Source organism: Ovis canadensis, chromosome 1, assembly GCF_042477335.2.
Source record: "Ovis canadensis isolate MfBH-ARS-UI-01 breed Bighorn chromosome 1, ARS-UI_OviCan_v2, whole genome shotgun sequence".
Taxonomy (NCBI): Eukaryota; Metazoa; Chordata; class Mammalia; order Artiodactyla; family Bovidae; genus Ovis; species Ovis canadensis.
The window spans coordinates 29,177,949-29,190,696 of record NC_091245.1 but is presented as its reverse complement, the minus strand read 5'-3'; the positions used below and the strand labels follow the sequence as shown (position 1 = coordinate 29,190,696).

General features: G+C 37.1%; 1 protein-coding gene across 6 annotated transcripts in view; it reads left to right on the top strand.

The window, feature by feature from the left end:
• Positions 1-12,748, top strand: part of IFT25 (intraflagellar transport 25) — a 37,099-nt gene that overhangs the window by 10,288 nt on the left and 14,063 nt on the right. For all 6 annotated transcript variants that reach the window (XM_069592287.1, XM_069592304.1, XM_069592299.1 and 3 more), the window contains exons 2-3: positions 4,096-4,166; positions 4,856-4,968. In XM_069592287.1, coding sequence (XP_069448388.1) covers positions 4,096-4,166; positions 4,856-4,968 — 184 coding nt within the window. The remainder of the gene's footprint in view (positions 1-4,095; positions 4,167-4,855; positions 4,969-12,748) is intronic.

The window sequence follows — 12,748 nt, the reverse complement described above, 5'->3', positions numbered from 1 at the left end:
GAGCAATATTGCATAGGAACCTGGAATGTCAGGTCCATGAATCAAGGCAAATTGGAAGTGGTCGAACAGGAGATGGCAAGAGTGAATGTCGACATTCTAGGAATCAGCGAACTAAAATGGACTGGAATGGGTGAATTTAACTCAGATGACCATTATATCTACTACTGCGGGCAGGAATCCCTCAGAAGAAATGAAGCAGCCATCATGGTCAACAAAAGAGTTCGAAATGCAGTACTTGGATGCAATCTCAAAAACGACAGAATGATCTCTGTTCGTTTTCAAGGCAAACCATTCAATATCGTGGTAATCCAAGTCTATGCCCCAACCAGTAACGCTGAAGAAACTGAACGGTTCTATGAAGACCTACAAGACCTTTTAGAACTAACACCCAAAAAAGATATCCTTTCATTATAGGGGACTGGAAAGCAAAAGTAGGAAGTCAAGAAACACCTGAGGTAACAGGCAAATTTGGCCTTGGAATACAGAATGAAGCAGGGCAAAGACTAATAGAATTTTGCCAAGAAAATGCACTGATCATAGCAAACACCCTCTTCCAACAACACAAGAGAAGACTTTACACATGGACATCACCAGATGGTCAATAGCGAAATCAGATTGATTATATTCTTTGCAGCCAAAGATGGAGACGCTCTATACAGTCAACAAAAACAAGACCAGGAGCTGACTGTGGCTCAGATCATGAACTCCTTATTGCCAAATTCAGACATAAATTGAAGAAAATAGGGAAAACCACTAGACCATTCAGGTATGACCTAAATCAAATCCCTTATAATTATACAGTGGAAGTGAGAAATAGATTTAAGGGACTCGATCTGATAGATAGAGTGCCTGATGAACTATGGATGGAGGTTTGTGACATTGTACAGGAGACAGAGATCAAGACCATCCCCATGGAAAAGAAATGCAAAAAAAGCAAAATGGCTGTCTGAAGAGGTAAGAGAAGTGAAAAGCAAAGGAGAAAAGGAAAGATATAAGCATCTGAATGCAGAGTTCCAAAGAATAGCATGAAGAGATGAGAAAGCCTTCTTCAGTGATCAATGCAAAGAAATAGAGGAAAACAACAGAATGGGAAAGACTAGAGATCTCTTCAAGAGAATTAGAGATACCATTCCATGCAAAGATGGGCTCGATAAAGGGTAGAAATGGTATGGACCTAACAGAAGCAGAATATTGAGAAGAGGTGGCAAGAATACACAGAAGAACTGTACAAAATAGATCTTCATGACCAAGATAATCAGCATGGTGTGATCACTCACCTAGAGCCAGACATCCTGGAATGTGAAGTCAAGTGGACCTTAGAAAGCATCACTATGAACAAAACTAGTGGAGGTGATGGCATTCCAGTTGAGCTATTTCAAATCCTGAAAGATGATGCTGTGAAAGTGCTGCACTCAATATGCCAGCAAATTTGGAAAACTCAGCAGAGGCCACAGGACTGGAAAAGGTCAGTTTTCATTCCAATCCCAAAGAAAGGCAATGCCAAAGAATGCTCAAACTACCGCACAGTTGCAGTTATCTCACATGCTAGTAAAGTAGTGCTCAAAATTCTCCAAGCCAGGCTTCAGCAATACGTGAACCGTGAACTTCCAGATGTTCAAGCTGGTTTTAGAAAAGGCAGAGGAACCAGAGATCAAATTGCCAACATCCGCTGGATCATGGAGAAAGCAAGAGAGTTCCAGAAAAACATCTATTTCTGCTTTATTGACTTTATTTATGCCAAAGCCTTTGACTGTGTGGATCACAATAAACTGTGGAAAATTCTGAAAGAGATGGGAATATCAGACCACCTGACCTGCCTCTTGAGAAACCTATATGCAGATCAAGAAGCAACAGTTAGAATTGGACATGGACCAACAGACTGGTTCCAAATAGGAAAAGGAGTATGTCAAGGCTGTATATTGTCCTCCTGCTTATTTAACTTATATGCAGAGTACATCATGAGAAACCCTGGACTGGAAGAAGCATGAGGTGGAATCAAGATTGCCGGGAGAAATATCAATAACCTCAGATATGCAGATGACACCAGCCTTATGGCAGAAAGTGAAGAGGAACTAAAAAGCGTGTTGATGAAAGTGAAAGAGGAGAGTGAAAAAGTTGGCTTAAAGCTCAACATTCAGAAAATGAGGATCATGGCATCTGGTCCCATCACTTCATGGGAAATAGATGGGGAAACAGTGGAAAGAGTGTCAGGCTATTTTTGGGGGGTTCCAGAATCACTGCAGATGGTGACTGCAGCCATGAAATTAAAAGACGCTTACTCCTTGGAAGAATAGTTATAACCAACCTAGATAGCATACTGAAAAGCAGAAACATTACTTTGCCAACAAAGGTCCGTCTAGTCAAGGCTATGGTCCTGTATGGATGTGAGAGATGGACTGTGAAGAAAGCTGAGCGGTGAAGAATTGATGCTTTTGAACTGTGGTGTTGGAGAAGACTCTTGAGAGTCCCTTGGACTGCAAGGAGATCAGCCCTGGGATTTCTTTGGAAGGAATGATGCTAGGGCTGAAACTCCATACTTTGGCCACTCTCATGCAAGGAGTTGACTCATTGGAAAAGACTCTGATGCTGGGAGGGATTGGGGGCAGGAGGAGAAGCGGACAACAGAGGATGAGATGGCTGGATGGCATCACTGACTCGATGGATGTGAGTCTGAGTGAACTCCGGAAATTGGTGATGGACAGGAAGGCCTGGCGTGCTGCAATTCATGGGGTCTCAAAGAGTCAGACACGACTGAGCGACTGAACTGAACTGAACTGTATGTATGTTGTAGTTCAAAAACAAAGAAGGTGTGTATGATGGAGGAGCTCTTGCACACACACACACAAAAATGTTAAAAAGAAAAACCAAGCTATAGTATAGAAGATATTTGTAATGCTATAGCAAAGTATTTGTACCCAGGATATTTTTTTTTCTACAAATCAAAAGGAAAAGGGCAGAAGGAAAAATAGGAATCCAATAGAAAATGAGCAAAGATAAGAAAAAGCAAATAAGAAGAGGCGTGAGTGGCCCGTGAAAATGAAAAGGTATTCAACCTCATTAGTAATCATGGAAATACAAGTTAAAACCGTATTGAGATACCATTTCACACCAACGAGATTGACCCAAACTGTCTAACAATAACAAGTTGGTGAGAATATGAGGGAGCAGAAACTTTCATATACTGCAAATGATACTGTATTAGATTTAGAGATCAAATCATCAGTTTTTGACTTGGAGATATACTAATTCTAAATTCAACAATTTTGCTTCTACAAAGAAAAATACGATTTATTATAAAGATTTTCTCCCAGATGTGCCTATGGATACATGCACAAAGATGTGCGTTATAAATTTGTTTATAATAGCAAAGAATTGGAAACAGACCTAAATAACCATCATTAGAGAAATGGAGAAATATCTTATAGCAGTTAAAATGAATAAAGTAGATTACATCAACATAATAAAATCTTGAAGCCATAATATTGAATGAACAAAGCAAGTAGCAAGTATACGCCATGAAAGCATCTAAATTTTAAAATAGTCCATACTGATGTATGCTCAGTTGCTCAGCCATGTCTCACTCTTTTGACCCCAGTACTGTAGTCCACCAGGCTTCTCTGTCCATGGAATTTTCCAGGCAAGAATACTGGAGTGGGTTGCCATTTCCTCCTGTAGGGGATCTTCTTGACCATATATGGTAAAAGTATGAAAATAATAGTCACGGACTTCCTTGGCGATCCAGTGGTTAAGATTCCACACTTCATGGGAAATTAAGATACTGCGTGCCACACAGCATGGCCAATAAATAAATAAAAATATAGTCAGGGAGAATATTCCCCCAATTTCAGAATAGCTATTACCACTGGGCAGGGAAAGGAATAAGGACAAAAAGAGTACATATGGCAAACGTTAACATTTATTAAATCTGGGAAGTTGGTATATAGTTATTTAATATATGTAATATTCACTGTACCCTCTTGTTTATTTGAAATAGTTTTTTTTTTTTTTAAGTTAGACACTTGGGCCAACATGTGAAGTGTATTGGAAGCCTTTCTCTCTTTTCCAAACACTATTCATCTTTTTAATTCTTTACAGATACAGCTTTCATTGTCACTTTGCATCTATATATTGCTTTGTGTCCTATCACCAGCAGATCAAGTAGGAAGGTAAGTTTTGATGTAATCTCCTCTGGTCTTCCTTCTGTCTTACCCTCCAGGGTTCATGGAAGAGCTCAACAATATCTTTTCAATATGCTTTTTTATCAAACTTCAAATATTACTCTCCAACAGAAATGTCTTTAAGTTCATCAACCAAGTAACTGATTTAGAATTTAATAATAAGTGAAAAGTTGCCTTCTCTCTTATTTCACATTTCTGCTAAAAAAATGATGATAGGTATTTTTAAAGATTTAAATAATGTTGCTTACTACTTCAGTTGATACTTGTATGGATAAATAGGTACAAAGTCTATTTTTATACTCTGCATTTTTTAAATTTCAGAAATAAAATAATACAAATACTTTTTAAAAACTTACCAAGTCATGTTATTCTAGCTTATTAACTGTTTCCAGATATTTATTGAGGATTTTTAATTTTAGAAGCAGAAAAATTATGTCAGTGTCAGGGACTTGTTTTGTGAAGTAGAGTATTGGAAATACTCATATCTTACAGATTATCCCTGGGAGAAGTCAGAAGTTTACTTACTAAATAAACATGCTAGAGTCCCTCCCACTGGTTGAATAACTTGGTTGTTAAGCTGTGTGCTAGGCAACAGACTTTCTCTTCCTTTTCTCAGATGAAGTTCAGAGAGTAAAGTTATTTTTGTTGTTATCGTTTTGTTACTGTTTTCCTTGCAGATTAAACACTTTAAAATGAGAAAAGTTGATCTTTGTTTGAGCTCTGAAGGGACTGAAGTTATTTTAGCTACATCAAGTGATGAAAAACACCCACCTGAAAATATGATTGATGGGTAAGAGTTACTCTTTTTTCTTCATTATAGTCTTAACATTAGGTCAGTGAACGTTATGAGTACTGAGATTACGTATTTTACAACTAGCACTGTTAAGCATAGTTTAATAAATGTTTGGTGAACTGAATTACTTGATTACCCACCTTAGTACAATCCTGGAGCTAATTCAGTTGCGTATATTTAAGTTTTTTATTATTTTCTTTATAATTCCTAAACTGAACTTTTTCTGATAATAGTTATTTAAAATGTGGTCTGTCAAGGCAAAATTTCAAACAACAACTACCTCATTTTTTGGAAGTATACATTTTAATATCTGGTTTTATTCCGAATTTTTATTGGTAAATAGGAATGTAAACATTACAACTTCCTATCTACTGCCTGTTTTCTTTCTAGTCTAAGCAATTTTTGCTGAACTGAATGCTTCACTTCTTGCTATCCACCTGCATTTTTCAGTTCTTAGCTTCTTGATGTCCTTCCAGTTATCACTCTTTACTGTGCTAGAGCTTATTCTAGATAGAGACACATATCATTCTCAGACTTTTAAGTTCTAAGAAAAAAGTAAATGGTTAATGGAAGAACTCCTTTAAAAAAAAAACACTGAGGTATATAGAACTTCCCTCATGGTCCAAGTTATTACTCCTCGCTTCCCTATAGGGGCCGAGAGTTTGATCCCTAGTTGGGGAACTAAGACCCCACATGTCACTTGGTGCAGCAAAAAACAAATTTTTTTTATTTTAGTTGAGGTATAATTGATTTACAGTATCATGTAAGTTCAGGTGTACAGTGTAGTGATTCACAATTTTAAAGGTTATATTCATGTATAGTTATTATAAAATATTGGCTATAATTGCCGTGTTACACAATATATCCTTCAGTTCAGTTCAGTTCCAGTTGCTCAGTCGTGTCCGACTCTTTGCGACCCCATGAACCCCAGCACACCAGGCTTCCCTGTCCATCACCAACTCCTGGAGTCCACCCAAGGCCATGTGTATCAAGTCGATGTTGCCATCCAACCATCTCATCCTCTGTTGTCCCCTTCTTCTTCTGCCCTCAATCTTTCTCAGCGTCAGGGTCTTTTCCAGTGAGTCAACTCTTCACATCAGGTGGCCAAAATATTGGAGTTTCAGCCTCAACATCAGTCCTTCCAAAGAACACCCAGGACTGATCTCCTTTGGAATGGACTGGTTGGATCTCCTTGCAGTCCAAGGGTCTCTCAAGAGTCTTCTCCAACACCACAGTTGGCTCTCAGCTTTCTTTGGAGCTTATTTATTTTATTCATAGTAGTTTGTACCTCTTAGTCCCTACCCTATCTTACCCCTCCCCATTTCCCTCTCCCCACCAATTTGTTCTCTTTATCTGTACATCTCTTTCTTTTTTGTTGTACTCACTAGTTTATTTTTTAGATTCCACATGTAAGAGGTTCACAATATTTGTCTTTCTCTGACTTATTTCACTAAGCAAAGAACCTCCAAGTCCATCCAGAAAGAACTCCTTTTTTAATAGTTCTGGCTACTTTATTACCCTCTTGAGTTTTCTTTCTTGGTATTTATACAGTGATCTGAGTTTAACTCGTAGAATCATATAATTTTAGAGCTGGAAGAAATTACGCATTCATCTTATCTAAACCTTTCATTTAGACTTGTGGTAAGAGAGGTACTAGTTCTAACTATTGAAAGCAGAGCTAGTTGTAACATAGATCTTGTGGCTGTTTGTGTTCTATTGTGAAGTCCATGTATCTGGATAAAATTCTAGTAAATGGGCCGGTTTTTTAAGCCCAGTTGTTATCTCCTCTCTGACAGCTGTCCCTCCCTTCAGGCAGGCTGCTTTACCTTTTTGTTTGGCTCCAATAGCATTTGATATTTGCCTCTATTACCTTATTTATTCTTATGTTGTATAATTATTTATTTTTAATGTACCACTCCTCTCACAACTGGAAGTTTCTAGAAATCATGATACTATGACTTCTTCATCTTTGACTCCACAGTGTCTTAAAATATTTGTTGAGTAGCTTGTGAATCCGGAGAAGGCAATGGCACCCCACTCCAGTACTCTTGTCTGGAAAATCCCATGGATGGAGGAGCCTGGTGGGCTGTAGTCCATGGGGTTGCTAAGAGTTGGACATGACTGAGTGACTTCACTTTCACTTTTCACTTTCATGCATTGGAGAAGGAAATGGCAACCCACTCCAGTGTTCTTGCCTGGAGAATCCCAGGGACGGGGGAGCCTGGTGGGCTGCCATCTATGGGGTTGCAGAGTTGGACACAGCTGAAGTGACTTAGCAGCAGCAGCAGCTTGTGAATTAGATCATCAAAGATTAGTCATACATACAGTCACATATACTTACATATATGCATCTGTTAATGTACATTTGCATAGAGCTTTATAGTTTCATGGATGTTATGCTATTTGACCCTCACAGTAAGCTTGGGAAATAAGAGGCCCCCAAAAAATCTTTTTTTCAACCTCATTATAAAGACAACAAAAAGATGACTAGAGGTAAAATGATTTTCTCAAAATCGCACAGATAAGCAAGTGGCAGAATCAAAACTAACACTCATGTCTTCTAATTCCCCGTTTCTCAGACTTAAGGTTTGAATAAAAAACTTAATATACTTGCCTTTTAATCCTTAATCTGCCTTAGAAAAAAGATATAAATGTGGAAACTGCTATGAGGGTCACAGACCTATAGAAATTTACCTTAAGTTGTTTGCCAGAAATGACGATCTTCCTAAAAATACTTCTTGTCTTTGACTGGAGATAAATCACATTTCCAAGTTAATTTACCTTACACTTTTTTGTGACCTACCTTTCTTGGGAGTATGTCTGTAGATCATTTAGATTGGCTGTTACACATAATGGATGATATATACTATAGCTTTATCAGCCCATGCTAATGAATAAGTATGTAATACTTTTTAGATTAGACAGAACTCCTTAGTATAGCAGAGTTTTCCCGAGAGAACTCACTGGTCATAGCAAACATGCTTTTCCAACAACACAAGAGTTGATTCTACATATGGAGATCATCAGATGGTCAATACTGAAATCAGATTGATTATATTCTTTGCAGCTGAAGATGGAGAAGCTCTATACAGTCAGCAAAAACAAGACTGGGTGCTGACTGTGGTTCAGATCATGAAGTCCTTATTGCCAAATTCAGACTTAAATTGAAGAAAGTAGGGAAAACCACTAGACCATTCATGTATAACCTAAATCAAATCCCTTGCAATTATACAGTGGAAGAACTGTAGACAGAGGTTTATGACATTGTACAGGAGGCAGTGATCAAGACCATCCCCAAGAAAAAGAAATGCAAAAAGGCAAAATGGTTGTCTGAGGAGAACTTACAAATAACTGAGAAAAGAAGAGAAGCTAAAGGAAAGATATACCCATCTGAATGCAGAGTGCCAAAGAATAGCAAAGAGATAAAAAATCCTTCCTCAGTGATCAATGCAAAGAAATAGAGGAAAACAACAGAATGGGAAAGACTAGAGAATCTTCAAGAAAATTAGAGATACCAAAGGAACATTTCATGCAAAGATGGGTACAGTGAAGGACAGAAATGGTATGGACCTAACAGAAGCAGAAGATATTAAGAAGAGGTGGCAAGAATACACAGAACTATACAAAAAATATTTTCACAACCCAGATAACCATGATGTCGTGATCACTTACCTAGAGCCAGACATCCTGGAGTCTGAAGTCAAGTGGGCCTTAGGAAGCATCACTATAACAAAGCTAGTGGAGGTGATGGAATTCCAATTGAGCTATTTCAAATCCTAAAAGATGATGCTGTTAAAGTGCTGCACTTAGTATGCCAGCAAATTTGAAAAACTCAGCAGTGGCACAGGGATGGAACAGGTCAGTTTTCACTCCAATCCCAAAGAAAGGCAATGCCAAAGAATGTTCAAACTACCGCACAATTGCACTTATCTGACACACTAGCAAAGTAGTGCTCAAAATTCCCCAAGCCAGGCTTCAACAGTAGGTGAACCGAGAACTTCCAGATGTTCAAACTGCATTTTGAAAAGGCAAAGGAACCAGAGATCAAATTGCTAACATCTGCTGGATCATTAAAAAAGCAAGAGATTTCCAGAAAAACATCTATTTCTGCTTTATTGACTACACCAAGGCCTTTGACTGAGTAGATCACAACAAACTGTGGAAAATTCTTCAAGAGATGAGAATACCAGACCACCTTACCGCCCTCCTGAAAAGTCTGTATGCAGATCAAGAAGCAACAATTAGAACTGGACATGGAACAACAGACTGTTTGCAAATTAGGAAAGGAGCACATCAAGGCTATATATTGTCACCCTGCTTATTTAACTTATATGCAGAGTACATCATATGAAATGCCAGGCTGCAAGATGCAGAAGACAGAAACAAGATTGCCAGGAGAGGTATCAATAACCGTAGATATGCAGATGACACCATCCTTATGACAGAAAGTAAAGAAGAACTAAAGAGCCTCATGATGAAAGTGAAAGAAGTGAGTGAAAAAGTTGGCTTAAGACTCAACATTCAAAAAACTAAGATCATGGCATCCAGTCCCATTACTTCATGGCAGATAGATGGGGAAATAATGGTAACAGTGACAGACTTTATTTTCCTGGGCCCCAGAATCACTGCAGATGGTGACTGCAGCCATGAAATTAAAAGCCACTTGCTCCTTGGAAGAAAAACTATGACAAACCTAGACAGTATATTCAAAAGCAGAGACATTACTTTCCAGACAAAGGTCTGTCTAGTCAAAGCTATGGTTTTTCCAGTAATTATGTATGGATGTGAGAGTTGGACCATAAAGAAAGCTGGGCGCGGAATTGATGCTTTTGAACTGTGGCGTTGGAGAAGACTCTTGAGAGTCCCTTGGGCTGCAAGGAGATCCAACCAGTCCATCGTAAAGGAAATCAACCCTGAATATTCATTGGAAGGACTGATTTTGAGGCTGAAACTCCAGTACTTTGGCCACCTGATGTGAAAAGCTGACTCATTTGAAAAGACCCTGATGCTGAGAAAGACTGAGCACAGGAGGAGAAGGGGACGACAGAGGGTGAGTTGGTTGGATGGCATCACCAACCCGATGGGGAGATGAGTTTGAGCAAGCTGTAGGACTTGGTGATGGACATGGAAGCCTGGCGTGCTGCAGTCCATGGGTCACAAAGAGTCGGACATGACTGAGCAACTCAACTAAACTAATAGAAAACTATATGGAATAAAGTAGTTACTGACCTGATATCTGAACAGAGCATATCAGAGACTTAATTCATATCCATTTCTAACAAATACAGATAGACTCTATATGGTAGATACTAAAATTTATTATCTGCTCATAAGTTGATTTATCCAAATGGAAGTAACCATAGAGTTATTTGGAGAAAACAATACTGTAAATTTGCCCCTAATGGAAAATGTCCCCAATTCTTAATTTCCCAGAAATAGTTTTTAAAAGTGATTATATTTCTACTTCCTCTTGACTCTTTTTTTGGCCCTTCGTATTTAACATGTCAATGAAAAGGAAAAAAATTCTACACAAGAAACAAATGAGTTAAGAAAAAATAGGAGAGAGAATTGGTTCCTTTGGCATAATGTAGAAGAATGGTAGATTTGCAGTTAAAATTCCTGAGTAAGTAAGTGAACTGTGTGTGTTACTTTGGACTAAGAATATATGTTGTTCTTTAAGCCTCAGTTTCCTGGTGTGAAAAATGGGGCTAATAACACTCCCTGACTCAGAATTGTGAAAAAAATTCCATGACTTTTTTCTTACTATCACATAGAGATAATAGATGTTGAATAGTCAATAGCCATAAGGCCTTATTTTAAAGGATACTACTATTTTAAAGACATCATTATACTTACTTATGGTGATTCAGTTATATGTCATTTTAAAATCCAAGTGCATCTCTGCATATCTTTGGTATTATTATATTGATTATGTTCATTAAAAGCACCGAAGAGAAAGCATAGGGCAAGTAAAAATGATTTACTTAAATGAATAAAATTTCAAACCATTTAAATGTAAATAAAAATAAATTGTAAAATATTAAACATAGTATAAAAAAATAAAGAACTGTGAGTTAGGAGACCCCGATTCTATTCTTCTCATTTTTGTAATAGCTTTATTGACATATTATTCTCATACCATAAAATTCACCCATTTAGGATATACAATTCAGTGGCTTCCACCATATTCAGAATTATGCAGCCGTCTACACAATCCATTTTAGAACATTTCAGCATCCCAAAAGAAAACCTCATACCCCTTCACAACCACCCCCTGTCCCCACCAGCTCTAGGCAACCACTAGTCTACTTTTGTCTCTGTAGACTTGCTTATACAGACATTTCATGTCAGTGGAATAATACATATATGTTCTTTGGATTCACAGTCAAGGTGTTAGAGATTTTTAACACCTTTCAGGAATGAAAGAGCAGCTAAACAAAAAAATTAGTAAAAATTAACATAACATTATTGGTTACCTTGACTTATGCATTTATATAATCAGCAATGATACTTGTATATTGAACATTCACTGAAATGAACCGAGCCATTAAATAAATCTCAATAAATTTCAAAAGACTGAAATCTTAAAGAATATATTCTCCCACAAAATGGTAGTTATATGAGGTGATGTATGTGTTAACTAACTTTATTGGGTAATCATTTTGCAGTATATGTGTTATATTAAATCATAGTGTTTGTTTGGGCTCCCCTTGTGGTTCAGCTGGTAAAGAATCCGCCTGCAATGCAGGAAACTTGGGTTCAATCCCAGGTCTGGGAAGATCCCCTGGAGAAGGGATAGGCTACCCATTCTAGTATTCTGGCCTGGAGAATTCCATGGACTGTGCAGTCCATGGGGTTGCAAAGAGTCGGACACACTGAGCGATTTTCACACACAGTGTTTGTACACCTTAAAGTTACATAATGTTACATTGTCAATTATATCTCAGTTAAGCTGGGAAGGAAAAGAATATGTTCTCTGACCATTATGTAATTAAATTAGAAATAAATAACAGAAAGGCATCTGGATACACCCACAACTTAGAAATTAAACATGGCACTTCAAAATAACCAGTGGGTCAAAGAAGAAATCACAAGGGATACTAGAAAATATTTATAACTGAATGGTAATGAAAAATGTATATATAGCCACATTTGTGGGATGTAGTTAAATCAATGCATTAAAGGAAGGTAATAGCATAAATACTTAAAATGGAGAATATTTTAAAAACCAATAACTTCTACCTTAGGAAGCTAGGTAACAAAGAGAAAATTATACCAAAAGAAAGTAGAAGACAAAAATAACAAAGATAAGAGCAGAAATCAATGAAATAGAAAATAGACAACTAGAAAAAATTATCAAAGCCAGAAGTTCATTATGTGAAAAAATTAATAAAAGGTATAAACCTCTAGCAAGACTTACTAAAATATAAAGAAAAAATGCACATTACCAGTATCAGAATTGAAACAATCATTAGAGATTCTAAAAGAATAGTAAGTCAATATCAAGAACAAATTTAGGCTAATAAACTTGACAACTTAGATGAAATGGACAGATTCTTTGAAAAACTCCAGCTATAAAAATGACATAAGATGAAATTTAGAAATCTGAATAGCTTATATCAATTCTATAAATTAAAATATATAAAATATTTAGAGAGAAAAAAGTACCAATATTCCATAAATTCTTTCAAAAACAGAGGAGGGAAACATTTTCAAAATTGTTTTATGAGAACAATTGTAACCCTGATCCCAAAACCTTACAAAGACATTACAAGAA